This window comes from Callospermophilus lateralis, chromosome 7 (genome assembly GCF_048772815.1).
Source record: "Callospermophilus lateralis isolate mCalLat2 chromosome 7, mCalLat2.hap1, whole genome shotgun sequence".
Taxonomy (NCBI): domain Eukaryota; kingdom Metazoa; phylum Chordata; class Mammalia; order Rodentia; family Sciuridae; genus Callospermophilus; species Callospermophilus lateralis.
In genome coordinates this window covers 67,887,252-67,907,803 of record NC_135311.1, presented here as the reverse complement: position 1 = coordinate 67,907,803, position 20,552 = coordinate 67,887,252, and the positions used below count along the sequence as shown (strand labels likewise).

The following is a 20,552-nucleotide window of genomic DNA, read 5'->3' as shown; positions in this document are numbered from 1 at the left end:
GAGTTTTTACAAGTGAGAGCTAGAACAAAAGGCCAGGAATTCACGGTAACATATTAACACGTTTTTGTTAATTCCTAAGCTGCTTTGCCTTAGATCCATTACCAAGTATTTAGAGTTTTGTTCCTTAGCTTTGAAGCAAATTTTCTCTGAGAATAGCAGTGCTCTTGGGAGAAACTACTAAAGAGGTACCAAAATATTCCTTGTGTAAAGTTCTTTTTATATTTCACAAGTTCTAAATTTTCTTCAGAACTCATCTTCCAGGTGTTAAATGGATTTTATAAAAAGTTTTTGGTGGTTCACAAAATGGGTGGATTTTGCCCAGTGTGAAATCAGATAATAGTAGGTTCTATTTAAAAAGTGTTTCTTTGGGCGAGGGATATCCTTTCGTAGTACAGCACTTGCCTAACATATGCAAAGCCTTGGGTTCTATCCCCAGTGCTGCCCCAAGAAAGTTTTTTTTTTTTTTAATTTAGGGATCCATCCCGTTTTTTAAAAAATCATCTTATATTCTGAAACCTTGGTAAGTTGCTGAGGCTTGCCTTAACTCGAGATCCTTGGGGATCTGCCTCAGCCTCTGAGTACCTGGAATTATAGGCATGAACCACCATTCCAAGTATTATTTTCTTAAATTGTAGGGATTTTTGATATCTATCTGACTTGGGTGTTTTGTGAGTCCGTATATCTGCATGTACATACTTACCTGTATACTGAGTGTTGGGGAAGGGTTATTTGTAGTGATGGTAAGATTTATTGTTCTTAAAGTTTTAATTTAGGTGATCATATTTTTCTGTTTGATACTATAATCTTGCTGATTGCTAGTAATAATCTCATTAATTTTTGTTTTCCAATGTGTAGTTAGTTAACCGTTTTACACTTCTAAAATGTGAACAGAGGACAAAATTTAAACTCAGGTCTCTGGGGCATCAAAGTTGTACTCAGTCTAATATAATTTACTCCTTTCTAATATAAGTAATTTTTATTTACATGTTTTTAAAAGACTGTGTGATATTGAATAACACATTTTAAAAATCATTATTTGTTCTTTTTAGTTATACATGACTGTAGAATCTATCCTGATACATTTATACATGTATGGAGTATATCTTATTCTAATTAGGGTATTGAGGATATATATGATGTTAAGATTCACTGTGGTATATTCATATATGTACACAGAAAAAGTAAGCCAGATTTATTTTACTGTCTTTTCTATTCCTTTTTTTTTTTTTTTTTTTTTGGTGTTTGGTGCTGGGGATCAAACGTGAGGCTTTGTGCATTCGAGGCAAGCACTCTACCAACTGAGCTATATCCCCAGCCCTTGTTTTTTCTATTCCTATCCCCACTTACTTCCCTTGATTCCCCTTGGTCTAAACCACTAAACCTCTATTCTTCCTCCCTACTCCACCTTGTCCCCTTGCTGTGGGTTAGCATCCACATATCAGTGGAGTGTTGGGCCTACATTTTCTTATTCTATATGCAGGGTTTCTGGTCTAATACCTGGGTCTTGGATCCACTTTGAATTGAGTTTTGTGCAGGGTGAGAGAGAGGGGTTAAATTTCATTCTACTATATATGGATTTCCAGCTTTCCCAGCACCACTTGTTGAAGAGGCTATCTTTTTTCCAGTGTGTGTTTTTGGTGCCTTTGTCTAATATGAGATAACTATATTTATGTGGATTTGTCTCTGTGTCTTCTATTCCATTGGTCTCCATGCTGTTTTTGATTACTATAGCTTTGTAGTATAATTTAAGGTCTGGTATTGTGATGCCTCCTGCTTCACTTTTCTCTCTAAGGATGGCTTTGGCTATTCAGGGCCTCTTATTTTTCCAAATGAATTTCATGACTACTTTTTCTATTTCTATGAAGAATATCATTGGAATTTTACTAGGAATTGCATTAAATCTGTATAGTGCTTTTGGTAGTATAGACAATATTTGTTCTGCCTATCCAAGAACATGGGAGATCTTTCCATCTTCTAAAGTCTTCAGTTTCTTTCTTTTTAGTGTTCTCTAGTTTTCAATATAGAGATTCTTCACCTCTTTTGTTAGATTGATAACCAAATTTTTTTTTGAGGCTGTTATGAATGGGATAGTTTTTGTGATTTCTCTTTCAATAGCTTCATCACTCATGGATAGAAACACAGTTGATTTATGGGTGTTAATTCTGTTTCACATCATCAGCAAATAGTTCGAACTCTTCTTTTGCTATTCATGTCCCTTTAATGTCTTTCTTTTGCCTAACTACTGTGGCTAAAGTTTCAAGAACTATGTTGAATAGAAGTGGTGAAAGAGGGCATCCCTGTCTTGTTCCAGATTTTAGATGGAATGCTTTCAGTTTTTCTCCATTTAGAATGATGTCAGCCTTGTGTTTAGGCTGTGGGTTAGCATCCACATATCAGTGGATGCTAACCCCATAGATAGCTTTTACAATGTTGAGGTATGTTCCCTTTGTCCCTAGTTTTTCTAGTGCTTTAAACATGAATAGATGCTGTATTTTTATCTAATGTATTTTCCTGCATCTATTGTGATAATCTTGTGATTCTTGTCTTTAAGTCTATTTATGTGAAGAATTTTATTTATTGATTTCCACTTGGTGAACCACTCTTGCATCACTGGGGTGAACCCCACTTGATCATGGTTCACTATCTTTTTAATGTGTTTTTGTATGTGATTTGCCAGGATTTTGTTAAGAATTTTTGCATCTATGTTCAGCAAGGATATCGGTCTGAAGTTTTCTTTCCTTGATGTGTCTTTGTCTTTTGGTATCAGGGTGATACTGGTTTCATAGAATGAGTTTGGAAGGGGTCACTCCTTTTCTATTTATTTCATAGAATAATTTGAAGATGATTGGTGTTAGTTTCTCTTTAAAGGTATGGCAGAACTGGGCTGACAGTTCACATTGTCCTGGGCTTTTCTTTGTTGGTAGGCTTTGGATGGCACCTTCAATTTAATTTTTTCAAATTGGTCTATTTAAGTTTTCTGTATCCTCCTGGTTCTATTAGATCATATGCCTCTAAAAATTTGTCGATTATCTTCCAAGATTTTTTAATTTATTAAAGTAAAATTTTCAAAAGAGTTTCTTATTATCTTCTGTATTTCAATAGTGTCTGTTCTGTGGTGATTTTTCCTTTTTCATCATGAGTTTTAATGACTTGAGCTTTTTCCATCTTTTGGTTAGCTTGGCTAACAATTTATCAATTTTGTTTATTTTTTTCAAAAAACCAACTTTGGTTTCATTGATTTTTTTTTTTAATTTTTTAAATTTCAACTTTATTGATTTCAGCTCTGGTTTTAATTATTCCCTGTCTTCTACTGATTTTGGTATTGATTTGTTCCTATTTTTCTAGGGACTTGAGATACAATGTTAGATTATTTATTTGGTGTCTTTCTGCTGTTTTAATGACCGAGCTCAATGCTATGAACTTTCCTCTTAGAACTGCCTTCATAGTGTCCCAGAGATTTTTATTTCTTATATCACTATTCTCATTTACTTCTAAGTGGTTTTTTTATTATTATTATTTCACCACTGATTTCTTCTGCTGGCATTCCTTGTTCAATAATGAATTATTTAATTTCCAGGTGTTAGAGTAGCTTCTATTTTTTATCTTTTTTTTTTTTTTTTTTTTTTAGAGAGAGAGAGAATTTTATTATTTATTTCTTAGTTCTCGGCGGACACAACATCTTTGTTTGTATGTGGTGCTGAGGATAGAACCCGGGCCGCATGCATGCCAGGCGAGCACGCTACCGCTTGAGCCACATCCCCAGCCCTATTTTTTATCTTATCATTGATTCCTAATTTCATTCCATTATGATCTGATAGAATGCAGGTATTTAGTGTCTACTTTTTGGTCTTTGTTAGGAGTTGCTTTGTGGTCTAAGATATGGTCTGTTTTAGAAAATGATCCATGTGTTGCTGAAAAGAAAGTGTATTCAGTCTTTGGATGAAATATTCCATATATGTCTGTTAAGTCTAAATTATTAATTATATTTTTAGTTCTATAGTTTATTTATTTAGTTTTTGATTGGAAGATCTATCCAGTGATGAGAGAGACCCCCGGTATTATTCTGTTGTGGTTTATTTGATTCTTGATGTTGAGAAGAGTTTGTTTGATGTGCTTAGATGCTCCATTGTTTGGGGCATAAATATTTACAATTGTTATTTATTGTTGTATATAATTCCCTTAAGCACTATGAAATGACCTTCTTTGTCTCTTCTGATTAACTTTGCTTTGAAGTCCACTTTATCTGATATGAGAATAGAAAACCTGATTGTTTACTAGATCCATGTGATTGATATGTTTTTCCCAGTCTTTTACCTTCAGTCTGTGGATGTCTTTGCCTGTGAGGTGAGTCTTTTGGAGATAGCATATTGTTGGGTCTTATTTTTTAATTCAATCTTCCAGCCAGCCTATGCCTTTTGATTAATGAATTTAGGCCATTTACATTCACTGTTCTTATTGAGAGATGATTTTTATTCCCTGTCATTTTGATTTATTTCTAGTTTTTAATTTTTATTAATTTCTCCTTTGATTGACTAATCTTCTAGTGTAATTTCTCCTTCTGCAGGTTTTCACTTTTAATTTTTATTTTTTCTTTGTGAAATAATTTAGTGATTATGTTTTGTAGTACAGGCTTTCTAGTTGTGAAATTTTAACAAAAATTTGATTTTCCGTTTCATCCTTAAGGTTTGGGAAATTTTCTGATTTCATTTCATTGAAAAATTGTACATTCCTTTACTTTGTGTTTTTAAAGCCTTCATCTGTCCCAAAGAATTTTAAATTTGGCCTTTTTGCATCCCATATTTCTTGAAAGTTCTCTTCATGATCTTTCAACATCTTTTCTCTATGGTCAACTTTTTTTTTTTTTTTTTAGGATTATATACATTTGTCTTCATTGCCTAGAACTCTTGTCTTCCAAGTTGTCTAATCAGCTGGTGACGCCAGCCATTGGATTTTTAATTGGGTTTATTGATTCCTTCATTTCAAGTATTTCCATTTGGTTCTTTTTCATTTCTTCTCTTTATTGAAGTAATCTTTCATTTCCTGTATTTTCTCTCTGATTTCACTCCTTACAACACCTTTTACCTCACAGATCAGTTTAACTATAAACTTTCTTAACTCCTTCTCTGACATGTTCTCCACTGTGATGTCAGTGGATTCTATTATTGAGGTATTTTGGTTTGTTTGTGATGGTTTGTTTCCTCACTTCTTCATATTGTTTGTGTGTCTACCCACTTATCAGTATGAATGTGAAGCAGTGGAGTTTCTACTCTATGACTTATAACGTGCCTGAAGTTTCTAGTACCTTACAGTTTAGGGGGAGACAAATAATAACAACAACCAATGCATTTGACTAAATACATAGATCCTGTTATAACATCTACAGCGTTAATCGGCACAATAAACAGAAATGGTGTGATAAGCAATTGCCAACAGTAATAACATTAACTTTGACAAAGCATTTTTTATTTCAAAAGGTAAACAGGGATAATGCAGAAGAGATGTAGGATGTGAAGATTATGAGGGAGAAGGAGAGAAAGTAGAAGTCAAAAATTAAAGGAAGAATGAAAGAGAAAACAATAGAATTTTTAGCAAAAGAAAAGAGAGAATCAAAGAGAAATAGATAAGTGTAAAACAATACAAAACAAAACTACAATATACCAATCAAAAACCCTATCCCTCAAAAGACAGAATCATGAAAAATAACTATCTTCAGAAAGTACAGGAAATGAGAAAAGAGGCAAATATGTACAAATATGAACCATTCAGCACACAGGCAAACAATCAAAAAAAGAAAGAAAAGGATGAGAGGGGGGAAAAAATAAATAAAATTGATAAAATAAAATAGATAAAATTGATTAAAAAAATTAAGGAATTGTTTCCTTATGGTGGTCAAAAATTGTCAGCGTATAGGTTCATTGCTCCCCAATGTCTTTCTGTTTTTTCTTGAGGCATGTACTGCACATGAGAGTAGTAGCCTCAGGCTGTCAAGTTCTTTCTCTTTATGTTGCTCCTCAAATTACCAGTTGGAGTTCAAATTCTTGGTTTCCCTTCTCAGCCGTGTGGAATGGAGTGGGTTGGAGTGTATTGTCTGCTCCCCTCTCAGGATGAGGTCGCTGTAGAGCTCTCTGAGCAGAGTTCCTCTAGGTGGAGCTCCTGAAGGCAAGGTGTAGATCCAGGTAGGTCACAGATTCTTTAGCTGAATAGCAGTTAGTCTGAAGATTTAAAAATCAGCGCACCTCCAGGGCCCAGCAGCTGCCAATCTACACTGGGAGACTGCACTTCAAGACCCTGGGTTTGACTTGAGTGGTGGAGAAGCCAGTCCTTTCTTTAGTTATAAAGACTGAAATTGGCTTGCTTATCTCCTAGTAAGTCTTTTTTGGATTCAATGACCATCTTTGGAGGCTTATTTTGTGCCAAACTGTGAACTGGGTGTTCCTGATACATTACCCTGTGAGGTCATTTTGAAGATTTTATAAATGAGGTATAGATATCATAGAGGAATGAGTACATGCTAAAGATTTTTCTCCAGAACCAGTTCTATGTAATAATGATAACATGTAGCAATCATCTTAACATTTGTACTTGAATTAGACTGTACCTAGCATGAATAACTACAATAGGCTGTAGCCATACCTACTTTCACTATACTTTTTCTGTTGAAAGATGGTATAGTTTCAATTGCTCTCATATCCTCACCAGCACTTAGTATTATCTGTCTTTTTCAGTTTAGGGATTTGGGTGGATTTTATAATACTTTATAGTGTTTGGAAATGGAGCCATTTACTTTGCCACCAAAACCTTAAACTCTAAATTTTTCATACGTTCATTTTCAGGAATGCATTCTGTACAAACACAGGGATAGTGTCAGATATAAAGCTCCTGAGATAGTGCATGGTATTTGGTAGGAAGGTGACAAGCAATAACTATTATTATTATTACTAACTGCTTTCTGTACTCTTTCAGGAGTAGATGTGGGGCAAAGGTAGTGCTTCCACGGTAATTAAAGAGAAAATAAAACTCGACAGAAGGGAAGTAGACTGAAGGAAATGCAGGGGCACAGAACCTCCAGTGAGGTGGCAGAGTAGACAGTGTGCTAGAGAAGAGCTCACCTGAGGTTGGAGTTTCTGTGCTAGTAACTATCCAAAGAACATTGGTGACTTGTCTTTTACATTTTGATTATTTCAAACTATTCCCCCTCTCTATTTCCTTTTCCAGGAAGTCTTTCAATGAAAGAATTCAGCTTAATAAAATGTTCCTCTGCCTAATACCATAGGTAGACAGTCACCAAGTGTTCCTGGAACTTTTATGCAGATAAAGGTGATGATCAGAATCTTCTACGTTCTGTTACTGATTGAGCACTGTTGTGTATCCAGCATTGGATATATAGGACACAGAAGGAAGATGGCCACAGCCCCTGTTCTTACCAAATTGATAATCTAGTGGGAGATCAGACAGGCAGTGTAATTGGGTCATGATGGGGAGAGCTGCAGAGTCAGGTGGGAGCCCCTGACAGACACCTGACAGCGTAGTGTCAAAAGGGGGAGGAAGTATTCCAGAAAGAGGAAACAACAAGGGGCTGAACTCAGGGAGAATAGCTTGTTAGACAAACTGAAGTTACTGACTTAAGAGTGTGGGGAAGGGAGGAATTAGCCAAGGGACCTGCAGTAGGGTGGAAGACTGACAGGTTGGAGGAGGTCAAGAGTGGAGGTGGGGATACCAGCTGAAATAATCAAGATGCAAAAGACAGCTAATGTTCTTAGGACGGTCACTGTCAACATTCACTTCTCAATTCAATCCTCCAACCCTAACAGCTTTTCTAAAACCTGATAGAAAAAAAAAAATTTTTTTTCCCTGTTATCCACACAAATGGCCCTTTAAAATTATGGTCTTAGGTGGACCATCAATTTTTTTTACCAAGAATAAACTTGTGCAAGGCATAGTATCCATGTACTTGAAGTAAGAGCTTCTTTGTAGCCTGTGAGTCAGTGCTGTTTTGTGATCTCTAGACTGGGACTAAAATACTCATGGCATGAGATAGAGTAGTTTATCTTTTAGTTTGGTGTACTATGATTCCAGAGTATCAACTATATGTTGATAAATCCTAAGTATGTATTCTATGACTTCTCTTCAAGTCTGGAACTTTTATTTCAACTGTTTGTGGACACTTCCAGCACAATAATAAGAACTAATATAAACAGATAACAAGTACTTGGGACCAGAGGGTATGCTAAGGGCATTTGCATTCTTTCCTTAAGAAGCCTTTCTGATAGTCTTTAGAAGTTGCAGATGGGAAATACAAGGCTTAGAGAATCACACCTTTGGTAAATGGCAGGATCGAGTCTGGGATACATGACTGTCCAGAGTTGAATAGTACATGCAGACCCTTCCACGTGGGCTTTTTACAATAGAAGTCATCCCATGCTTCTGCCCTGAATTTAAGTCTGAACCTTAAATCAGTTCAGTCCATAACAAATGGATCCTGCTCTCCTATCCTCCTCCAGATCCAGTCACCACTAGACTTTGCGCAGGCTGTCATCATTTCATACCATGCAATCCTTGTTTTTGTTTCCCTTTTCTCTTGCAGCCAGAGAGAAACAGCTATAAACAAATGACCATTTGCTTCATATATATTCCTCTTTGTTTATTATTACTATGCCTCTTTTGGATGAAAAGATAGAGCCTGTATGAGGACTCTTTAGTTTGGAGCAAGCATGGTTTTTTTTTTTTCTCATTTACTGTTGTTACTTGCATTTCTGTTATAATGTCTTTTTTCTCTCTCTTTCGTTTTCTAGGAATGTTTACCCTTGCGGAAGTTGCTTCACTTAATGACATTCAGCCAACTTACCGAATCCTGAAACCATGGTGGGACGTGTTTATGGATTACCTGGCTGTTGTAATGTTGATGGTAGCCATCTTTGCCGGAACCATGCAACTTACCAAAGATCAGGTGGTCTGCTTGCCAGTACTGCCATCTCCTGTAAATTCAAAGACACATACATCACCAGGAAACACTGACATCACCACCGAAATCCCGAAGATGGAAACAGCCACTCACCAAGACCAAGATGGGCGGACAACGAACGACGTTTCCTTTGGCACATCTGCTGTGACACCTGACATACCTCTCAGAGCCACGTATCCTCACATGGATTCCACAGTTCCAAGCCAGGAGGAAAAGAAAGAGAAGAGAGATCCTGCGGGCCGAAAAACAAACTTGGATTTTCAGCAATATGTATTTATTAATCAGATGTGTTACCATCTGGCCCTTCCTTGGTATTCTAAGTACTTTCCATACCTTGCTCTTATACATACTATTATTCTCATGGTCAGTAGCAACTTTTGGTTCAAATATCCCAAAACATGCTCAAAAGTAGAGCATTTTGTTTCAATACTAGGAAAGTGCTTTGAATCTCCTTGGACTACTAAAGCGCTGTCTGAGACAGCCTGTGAAGACTCAGAGGAAAACAAGCAGAGGATAACAGGGGCCCAGACTCTACCAAAGCATGTGTCCACCAGCAGCGATGAAGGGAGCCCCAGCGCCAGCACCCCAATGATCAACAAAACTGGCTTCAAATTCTCAGCCGAAAAGCCTGTGATCGAAGTTCCCAGCATGACCATCCTGGATAAAAAAGATGGGGAACAGGCGAAAGCCCTGTTCGAGAAAGTGAGGAAATTCCGTGCCCACGTAGAAGACAGTGACTTGATCTATAAACTGTATGTGGTCCAGACAGTTATCAAAACAGCCAAGTTCATTTTTATTCTCTGCTACACTGCAAACTTTGTCAATGCAATCAGCTTTGAGCATGTCTGCAAGCCGAAAGTCGAGCACCTGACTGGTTATGAGGTGTTTGAGTGCACCCACAATATGGCTTACATGTTGAAGAAGCTTCTCATCAGTTATATATCCATTATTTGTGTTTATGGTTTTATCTGCCTCTACACTCTCTTCTGGTTATTCAGGATACCTTTGAAGGAATATTCTTTTGAAAAAGTTAGAGAAGAGAGCAGTTTCAGTGACATTCCAGACGTCAAAAACGATTTTGCGTTCCTCCTGCACATGGTAGACCAGTACGACCAGCTCTATTCCAAGCGTTTTGGTGTGTTCTTATCGGAAGTCAGTGAGAACAAACTGAGGGAAATTAGTCTGAACCATGAGTGGACATTTGAGAAGCTCAGACAGCACGTGTCCCGCAACGCCCAGGACAAGCAGGAGCTGCACTTGTTCATGCTGTCAGGGGTGCCCGATGCCGTCTTTGACCTCACAGACCTGGATGTGCTAAAACTTGAACTGATTCCAGAAGCTAAAATTCCTGCTAAGATTTCTCAAATGACCAACCTCCAAGAGCTCCACCTCTGCCACTGCCCTGCGAAAGTTGAACAGACTGCTTTTAGCTTTCTCCGCGATCACTTGAGATGCCTTCACGTGAAGTTCACAGATGTGGCTGAAATTCCTGCCTGGGTGTATTTGCTCAAAAACCTTCGAGAGTTGTACTTGATAGGCAATTTGAACTCAGAAAACAACAAGATGATAGGACTTGAATCTCTCCGAGAGTTGCGGCACCTTAAGATTCTCCACGTGAAGAGCAATTTGACCAAAGTTCCCTCCAACATTACAGATGTGGCTCCACATCTTACGAAGTTAGTCATTCATAATGACGGCACTAAACTCTTGGTACTGAACAGCCTTAAGAAAATGATGAATGTCGCTGAGCTGGAGCTCCAGAACTGTGAACTAGAGAGAATTCCACATGCTATTTTCAGCCTCTCTAATTTACAGGAACTGGATTTAAAGTCAAATAACATACGCACAATCGAGGAGATCATCAGTTTCCAGCATTTAAAACGACTGACTTGTTTAAAATTATGGCATAATAAAATTGTTACCATTCCTCCCTCCATTACCCATGTCAAAAACTTGGAGTCACTTTATTTCTCCAACAACAAGCTCGAGTCTTTACCAGTGGCAGTATTTAGTTTACAGAAACTCAGATGTTTAGATGTAAGCTACAACAACATTTCAATGATTCCCATAGAAATAGGATTGCTTCAGAACCTGCAGCATTTGCATATCACTGGGAACAAAGTAGACATTCTGCCAAAACAATTGTTTAAATGTGTGAAGTTGAGGACTTTGAATCTGGGACAGAACTGCATCACCTCCCTCCCAGAAAAAATTGGTCAGCTGTCCCAGCTCACTCAGCTGGAGCTGAAGGGGAACTGCTTGGACCGCCTGCCAGCCCAGCTGGGCCAGTGTCGAATGCTCAAGAAAAGCGGGCTTGCTGTGGAAGATCACCTTTTTGACACTCTGCCACTAGAAGTCAAAGAAGCATTGAATCAAGACATAAATGTTCCCTTTGCAAATGGGATTTAAACTGAGATACTACATGCACATCCATGTGCAGGAACAACTTCCTAGATTGCAAATGCTCATGTACAAGTTATTGCAAGATAATGCATTTTAGGAGTAGATACATCTTTTAAAATAAAACATGAGAGGGTGCATAGAAGGCTGATAGAAGACATAATTGAATGTTCAATGTTTGTAGTGTTTTAAGTCATTCATTTCCAAATCTTCTTTTTCTCTTTTTTTTTTTTTTAATTTTTTCTTCTGGGGAAAGGGAAGGAAAAATTATAATCACTAATCTTGGTTCTTTTTAATTGTTTGTAACTTGGATGCTGCCGCTACTGAATGTTTACAAATTGCTTGCCTGCTAAAGTAAATGATTAAATTGACTTTTTCTTACTATACTACCTTTTTTGAGGTGTTTGATTTGTTTTGCTTAGCTGATGCAATATTGCTTTACTCAGATTGCTTAAGACACATCAGGTCCAAACCTATAAATTTAGATTTGCTGACATATTGATTTCTTTCCTGTTTTAATTTAAATAGCACCTCAAATAAGCACTTCTTTTAATATCTGCTAAATGCTGCTTCTTCGTAGAATCCCCTATGGATTTTACCCTCTTGAAGGCCTGAGATGTAGTAAAGGGTGTAGATTGTTGGGCCTTTTTATTTTTCTTAAAAATAAATAATAACAAGGAAAAAAAAACACATCCTTTAATAGTAACTTTTTTCCCATGGACTAGATTTCTGATTATATGAGACACTTTTGTACTGATACTATAATATTACCAATAAATAGAAAATGTTTTTTAAAAATAAATGTGTAATTACAGCCACAATAATTTTAGTGACTTTGGTGACTCACAACTTTATAAAATAACCATTTGGAAGATAACACAAAATCAAAGTAAGTATCACTTAATTTCCTACCCTTTTGATGGAGGTAGTAGTTATAAAATAAGATCCATAGTTTACTGAGTTGGGAAACTTTTGACTTCCTATTCATCTTAGTGACAAGCTGTATTTCCTGTGTTTGTCTCAAGCTAGGATAGGTCATATCCAGGGACATTCTAGCAGAATACACTTTTTAGATTATGATTTTCCTACTTTATCTAGCTTACAGATTATCTAAGTCTTTCTCAAAAAAAAAGAAAAGAAAAATTTCCTGACCCCCATCTAGGTATTTATTGGCAAGTGTTTCATGGGCCTTCCCTGGGAGTGCTTTTTCAAGTAGAAAGAACTTTTTGGTGCTCTGAGGGACAAAGTACTGTTCTCTTTCTACAAGCCTGAACTCGCTCAATGAAACACAGGACAACCTCCGGATCCTAAGCACAGCTTAAACGATTATACACAGATTATGGAAAGATGGACTTATTTCCTTGTTGTCTTCCCCAAAATTAAATTCTAGGACTCTCATATAGATACTGGAGGTGAATCAGCTTTCTGGAGAACTTGTAAATACTCTTGAGTTGAGAAGTATTGTCACTAATAGGAAAGGCTACAGTCACTGTCATTGAGTTAGGAACTGACCATAGCTCCCACATCCTGGCCATTCCTTTATATTCCTAAAAGGTTTGAGATGGGAGACCACCTTATAAAAGCCCAAGTTTGGAGAATCAGAGGTGAATGGTAAATTTTTTATTCAAATACATTATCCCCCATATATACTCTTCTATTTCTCTCAGCCTTCATTAATATAATTCACCAGTGTTGATTATGCACCAGCATTTTGTCTAGCCAGTGTGAGGAACTGAGAATTCAATACTAGAATCAGTCACAGGGCTACATAGTTTGTCAGCCAGGTAGGGGGCATTAATATTAATACGCAAGTGATAGAAATGATTAATTACAGTTGAAATATAACAAAGTGCCTGTAAACACTCCTTGCATTTCCCTCCCATCAGCCTCATGTCACTGTTCTCCCCACTGAGCAATTGCCATCACCTGAAATTGTTACAGCATTTTTAAAAGAATGCCACACCATCTTAATTATGAAATCAACAGACCAAATATTATGATCTTTGTTCTGCAGTCCAAAAATTTATCTTCCATTTTTAATTTGGAACTAGGTCTCAATAAGTTTCCCAGGATGGCTTTGAACTTGAGATCTTCCTGTCTCAGACTCCCAGTCTCTGGGATTACAGGAGTGTGCCACCACTCCCAGTGATAAATCTCTTTATGCCGGGTACAAAGGGATGTAACTCAGTGGTAAAGCATGTGCTTAGAATGCATAATGTCCTGGGTTCAGTCCCTCAGCACCAGAAATAAATAAAATTATTTTATTAAAGTTTAATTGGCATATAAAAAGCTGTACATACTGAACATATATACCTTATGAAGAGTTGTTTTAAAACAAGCTTTTGGGGTTTGCTTTTGATTTTTGTGGAACTGGGGATTGAACCCAGGGCCTCCAAATGCTAAAGTACTCTACCATTGAGCTACATCCCCATCCCTTTTTAAAAATTTATTTCTCGATGAATTTCCCAGGCTGATCTTGAATTTGTGATCCTCTTCCCTCAGCCTCCTGAGTTGCTGGGATTACAGGTGTATGCCATCACACCTGCCTAGCATGTGGTTTTGGGGGTGTTTTTCGGTTTGTTTTATTTTATTTTATTTTATTTATTTATTTATTTATTTTGTGGTACGGGGGATGGAATCCAGGAGCATTCTTCCTCTAAGCTATATCCCAGGCCCTTTTTAAAATATTTTGAGACAAGGTACCCAGAGTAGCCTTGAACTTGCACTCCTCTAGCTTCAGCCTCCTGAATAGCTGGGATTACAGACATGCACAAAGGGCAAGCATGTCATTTTTGTAGGGGAGAAGTGGCAAGATGCCATGCTCATCTTGCTTTTCAGACAACAGCCATTCTACAGGGCCTAGAATCTGAAATCTCCCAAAGCTTGGCCACTGGCAGCTCTCCCCCAAGGCAGCCTATTTTCTATTTAGTAATTGGGGTTCAGTCACTTAGAACTGAGTGGCATAAGATGCCTCCAAACAATATCAAAGGATACCATTCCTCTTACCCACTTTTTGTTGACTTTATCAGCCCTTTGTAGTGTCCTTGAATGTTGAAGAGTTCATGGTCAGTTGATTTAAATGCCACATTCCATGCTGCTGTTTGCAAGTAGCACTGTTCTAAGAGAAGTTTCCTGATAAATGCCGATTAATTCAAAATACCTGGGTGTTGGAGTCTCAGCATGTAACAGATGAGGGATTTGTGGGCCTGTTTTGTCTACCCATGTATCCATAAATTTATGTTGGTCTCATACACATCAGACAAATTAGAATGTATAAGTCTTGGCTCAATATTTTCATATCTTTCTCCAAAGTTTTTGAGCACCCATCTGAAGAAAATCATTGTAAACAATCTAAATATTCCATGTTTTGGTGAATCCCATGCAGTCAGAACCTAGTTTTCTTGTGGCTTTTAATTATTTTTTATTCCACCATTGTTTAGTTGGCTTGGCAAAGAAGACTGGCTTTCTTAAGGGTTCAGAAAAATGAGCTGAAATCATTACAGAGACACCATTCTTAGTGGCGATTTAGCAATTAAATAATAGAGTTCATTCTGTATAACTCCTGGCCAGTGGATTGTGACTGACTGACATTTTTTATGTATAAAGGGAAGTCATGTTTTATAAATATCCCTAGTAGTTTCTGTGACTGTCTCTCCTGCTTTGTACATCAACCAGGAACAAACTCTTTTCAAATTGCTAATGACAGCAAACTCCAAAGTGCCCTTGAGACCAACGCCCAACAGTTGTTTCCATTCACCTTGCTGAATGAAAGCCAGAGTGCTGTCCTCTCCCAAAGATTTCTGGCGGTGATTACGTCAGTAATTCATTCCGATAAAATGGTCCCTTTATTAACTGAATCCCCAAACAAAGGCTGTGGTTAACAAAAAGCCTCTTTCATGAAAAGAAAGGGGAAACGAACAAACCCCTGGAAACAAGTTTTCAAATGTCTTCAAACTTATGACTGTGGCACAAAGTGACCCCATCTGGTCCTGACCAGCTGTGGCTCTCCTAGGCAGGGGCACCAGGCTTTTAGGGTAATGTTTGCTGGAGACAGGGAGAAATGGAAGCAAGAGAAGAAGAGCAGGAAAGCACAAACCAGGCACCTCTCAAGTCTGTCCTAGAGGTGGGGATGGGTCATGCTCTGCAATGGGGAAAGCCACTTCACTCACAAAACTTACAGACTAGCTTGTTCTTTCTTCAATGTTGGGGGCGGGGGGAGGGGCCGGGGGCAGAAGGGTTATTCTGTTTTGTGTTTTGCATAGTGGGATCTTTCCCAGGGCCTTGTGCCTGCTAGGTGTGCTCTACCACTGAACCATACCTCCAACCCCTCTTGAACTTTTTGGAAACTCACATGCATATCAACTGTCTATTTGGGTTCCGGAATTTGGGCTTGTGTGTGACAATTGAATAAGGTGATTCTTTAGAGGTAGTGTGCCTAGCAAACAGTACATACTCAGTAATACTTATATTACTTTTGTCTCTAATCTACAATTGTGAGTCTTTCTAATACGTATTTTCTCTTGAGAGTAAAATTTTCAGTGGGCATGTGGAACACAGAATAAAATTATAAAAATATTTCTCAGCCTTACTGGGAACTTGATGTGGCCACATGATTGAATTCTAGCAAAATGAGTGGGAAGAGAAAAGCAATGCCCTATTTCTGGATTGGGCCCTTAAAGAAGGGCATGCCACCTCCTTGCCTTATTCCTGCTGCTTAAACTGCAGTTATAGAAATGGGTCCAATTTAGACTGTGCAAAGCAGAGCAACAGATCAGACATGGCACAGCAATGCAACAATGGTCTGGTCCCCTGATGACTTCAAGGAACAGGGTTGCACAAAGGAGAAATAAACCTCTCTCTTATGTAAGCCTCTATTAAATAAGCACTCTGGTGCACGCAGTAAGTTCTGAAGACCTTGCTACTCAAAACAGCTGTGTATGTCACAAGGCTGAGGCAGGACAATTGCAGGCTCAAAACCAACCTCGGCAACTTAGACCCTATCTCAAAATTAAAAAGTGGCCTGGATCAGTGATCAAGGGCTCCTGGGTTCAATCCCCTAGTTCTCAGTAACAAAACAAAAAATCAAAACAGCTGTTTATAGACAGCAGCAGCAAGAGCATCATTCGGGAATTTGTTAGAAGTGCACAATCTATAGAGAATGAATCAGCTGGTCATCCTCAGCTGAAAAGAGGATGGTGCTGGCTACTTTTCCAGCACCTCTGGGTTCTGCCTCTCCCATCAGCCTCCGGAGAGAAATTTGGAATTTGGCTGGTGCTTGTGACTTACACCAATTCCCACACCCCCATTTGTTCCTGCAGGCAGTATGCTGTTCATATCACCATAGCAACTATAAGAAAGATGGGTAGTAAACTGCTGCTGTGGGCTGCTTGCCAAGGTGGTAGCAATATATGTCCTCTTCCCAGGAGTGTGAGGTCTGGAAGTGCCTATAATTGCCCCAGTAGCTCATGCACTTGGGCTATACCCTTCATCCATTGACACCGTTCACACGCCCAGGTGGCTAAATGCCCCCATTCCTTTGTTTAACCTTAGACTGGTCTGGGTTAGCAGTAAAAGCTCAGCCAACCATGAGATAATTTGCCCATTTGAATCTTTTTAGAGTGCCCCTGGGAAACTGCCAGGTAGTCCACCGTGAAGCCTGGCAGGAGTAATATCAGGGTAAGATCTACTCAAAGGAAACACATGGGTATTAAACCATGCCACATAGATAATATAAAGAAATATATTTTTGCCAAGTGCAGTAGCATACGTCTGTAATCCCAGTGACTCAGAAGGCAGGAGGATATTCAGTTTGAGGTCAGCCTAAGTAACTTAGGGAGGCCCAAAGCAACTGAGTGAGATCCTGTCTCAAAAAATAAAAAGTATTGGGGATATGGCTCAGTGGGTTCAATTGCTGATACCAAAAAGAAAAGAAATATATTGTTTTTAGTTTGCCACTGAAAAACTATATGTAGTAGCCACATAATTCAACATTTTGAAATGAGGCACTGCTTGGAAGGAAATCTCTTCAAGATAACATTTCCAAAGATTTAATCCAGGTTTTTCCTACAGCTTAGGCCTACTGACTATCTGGCTTTGGTTATAGTGGAAACATCTGGTCACCTTCCTAACCCTTCCTCATCTTGATAATGATGATTAGATTACTCATCATCTCATCTTTCCCAGGATATTGTGAAGATAATGTCAGCACAGTGCCTACTACTCCCTGGAGATAAACCCTGCATAATAACTGTTTGCCATTAATTTATCATCGTAGAAGGCAGGAAATTCAGTTGAAGACAGCTTGTTCATCTTAGTTTGAGAAGTAGCTGACACATAGTCAAGCCCACACCTCCACTGATCAGTTGTAAGTAACTGCTATTCAGGGAAATATGTGCATTCAGCACATAATCTATTTCAAAAAGTGGAAGAAGATATTAGGAAGTGAACCGGACAACATAGGTAAGTAGCAATAGCTCCAACTCAGTGCCCGATGGGCACTTGACTCGCTCATCATAGAAGATCAGGGAATTGAGAATGTCCCTGTTTCACACATGAAGAAACTGTGAGGTTAAGCTATCTGTCCAAGGTCACCCTTTCTGGCAGAAGAGTGGCACCGCTAAATCAGGCACCAGAACTTGTGTTCTCCCACTAAACTGGTGTTTGTCAGCAATTCCAAAAGATGTTTTGAAATCACTGTTGACATCCGGTTACATAAATATGCCCCAAGCTAGGATTTTCTTTCATTCTTTAGCATTATTAGAGTGAAGTTTTTGATGTGTCTCAGCATCTGTCCTTAGCGTTACAACTTGTTTCCTCAGTTGGGCTGTTGACAGTCATGAAAGGGCAATCCACCCCAGATAATGTAATTATTTTTCCTTGCTAAATGTTAAAGGCATGACCGTCTTTACTCATGGTCACTTACTCAGAAATGAGAAAGCTCTGTCTCCGCTATTTGATGCAGAGTCAATGCGGTAGAGAGTGACATTCAACAGATCCAAAAAGGTGGGTGCAGGAAAACACTAACATTTGCTGGGCCCTCCAGGCAGATGTGACTTTTCTTTCCAGCTTGGCATTTCAAACAGGGACTCTCAGGCTGTTACCAACCCAGGCGGCACCAGGCGTCTGCATCATCCTGACCTTTATTTTCTCTGGATCTCTTTCTTTCTCTGTCAACGGTCACTGTACTCCACCATCTGGGCTAAGACAAGAAATCGGATATTTGTGGTCTGTGGGGAGGAAGGACCCAATTTCACACAGAAGAAACTGCTTATGATAGAGAAAGAAGGAAAAGAAGTGAGAAACTGATAATCCCACCTCTATTGAAATGCATTACACTAACAGGTTTACATTTCAAAGCCTCTAAAATGTTCTGATTTTATTATTTATTTGTTTGTTTGTGAGTGTGTGTGTGTTTGTGTTGTTTGTTTCATATCTTTGGCCTTTCTTCTTACCCACTGTAACTTGTCCTAAAACTTCACCTCAAATGAGCTCAGCTTGACTGTAGCTCTGTGACAGGACACTTGCCTAGCATTCAGGAGAACCTGGGTTCAATCCCTAGCACCAGGAAAAAAACATACAGATCAACAAAAGACTCATTTTGGTAAGTGAATTTTAACCAAGACACGAGTTGTCATTTGAGACAATTTGTGTATGTTTTATATCCTCAACCTCTTGTAAAACTGAGCAGACTTTTTTTAAGATAATACAACTCATATACAGTCAATATTACCAAGAGAATCTTCTCATTCACCAGGACTAAAATTAGAGTCCGTGGTGACCAAAAAAAGTCTGCTGACAGAGGACTGAGAAAGAACTTGGAGGAAGCCAGGAAAGGGGTGGGAATGTTTTAAAATATTGTAAACAGTTATTCTGTTATTTACAGAATAAAATTAGCCTGATGACACATTCTAAGTATGTCCTCAGTTCTTCCACCACCAGTGAGAGCTGAAGGCAGAACAAATAACATGTGCTCAGTTGCAATAAACTGGGAACTCTTGCAGTTTGCTTTTGAGAAGATTAGGAGAGGAAACAAGTTAACTGTACTCATACTGAATTCCTTTTGCTACAATCCTCCTAATTGTATGAAGTTAAATTAATTTTCTTGGCCTAAGACTTAACTCCCTGTGAATAAACAGAGCCTCCTGCCAGCAGCTTAACCACCTGCTCTCTGTCATTGGAACTGAGAAACTGCAGAGTACAGCGGCTAGGGCTTAAGCTACTGGAACTGCCTCCTGGAAGGCGAATTACTTAACATGGTGTGATTTTGCTTCCTCATCTGTGAAATGGGGTTAATGATAGTCTTCACCTGAAGCACAGCTGTGTTGATTAAATTGGCCAACACATACGAAGCCCTTAGGACAGTGTCTGGCACATTGAATGTTTAATACGTGGAAGTGGTCTTCATTACTAATGTTTCTGAGAGTTTGGGGAGATGTGTCCAGTAGCAAATATAAAATAAAACCTGGGAAACAAGGCTATGCAAATGTAAGATTATAGTAGAGGTAAGGAACTGGACGCTGTCCCAGTAAGAATTAATTTGCCTTCCTCTCATTTCAAAAGACAGCAAGGACAAGTGCTTAGTGACTTGATACACAAGCAGCTCTTCATACACTTATTAATTTGTTTATTTTGCTAAGCAAATCAGGGTAATCAGACTTTGTAATGTTAAGAACCCTCTTTGGTTGGTTATGATGATTTCTAAGTAGTTCTTTAAACTTGGGACAGACCCAGTGATCTATCTAGCAAAAGGCTCAGCTTGCTGGGAGACAGATTTCAGATTTCTAAAGAATAGTAGCAAGGAACTCTCTCTTAGACTGAGCTATTGGGTCCACAATAAAGTATGTGATCTGCTTTCGTGGTACAGGGGATAAGGAATTTTCTGCTTGACTGAATAGCATTTTATATTTCTTGTTGGTTAACTTGAAACTTATAACTAAGATGGGGTTATTGAAAAGTCATCTCCCCATGACCACAAACAGTGGGTGATTTTATTTCCTTTGAAAAATGTGTTTCATTCATATATATATATATAGAGATCTATATATAGAGATATATACATCTGTGTGTATTGAAAAATACTAGATCTATAAAAGCCCATGTTAACAGATCAGTAAAGGGATGATCATTTACAACATAAAAAGAATGTTTTCTTCTATTCATCAGGGTTAGCTCCTCTAGAATTCAGAAAAAA

At 38.3% G+C, this 20,552-nt stretch overlaps 1 protein-coding gene across 4 annotated transcripts in view; it reads left to right on the top strand.

Moving 5' to 3' along the window:
* The window catches only part of Lrrc8d (leucine rich repeat containing 8 VRAC subunit D), a 112,752-nt gene extending 101,004 nt beyond the window's left edge, over nt 1–11,748 (top strand). For 3 of the 4 annotated variants that reach the window (XM_076863539.1, XM_076863542.1, XM_076863540.1), the window contains one exon: nt 8,793–11,748. In XM_076863539.1, the coding sequence (XP_076719654.1) occupies nt 8,795–11,371 (2,577 nt within the window). In that variant the 5' untranslated portion in view covers nt 8,793–8,794 and the 3' untranslated portion in view covers nt 11,372–11,748. Of the gene's footprint in view, nt 1–7,248; nt 7,318–8,792 lie in introns of those variants that run through there. The other variant, XM_076863543.1, reaches the window with a different exon arrangement.
* The last annotated feature ends 8,804 nt before the right edge of the window (nt 11,749–20,552 follow it).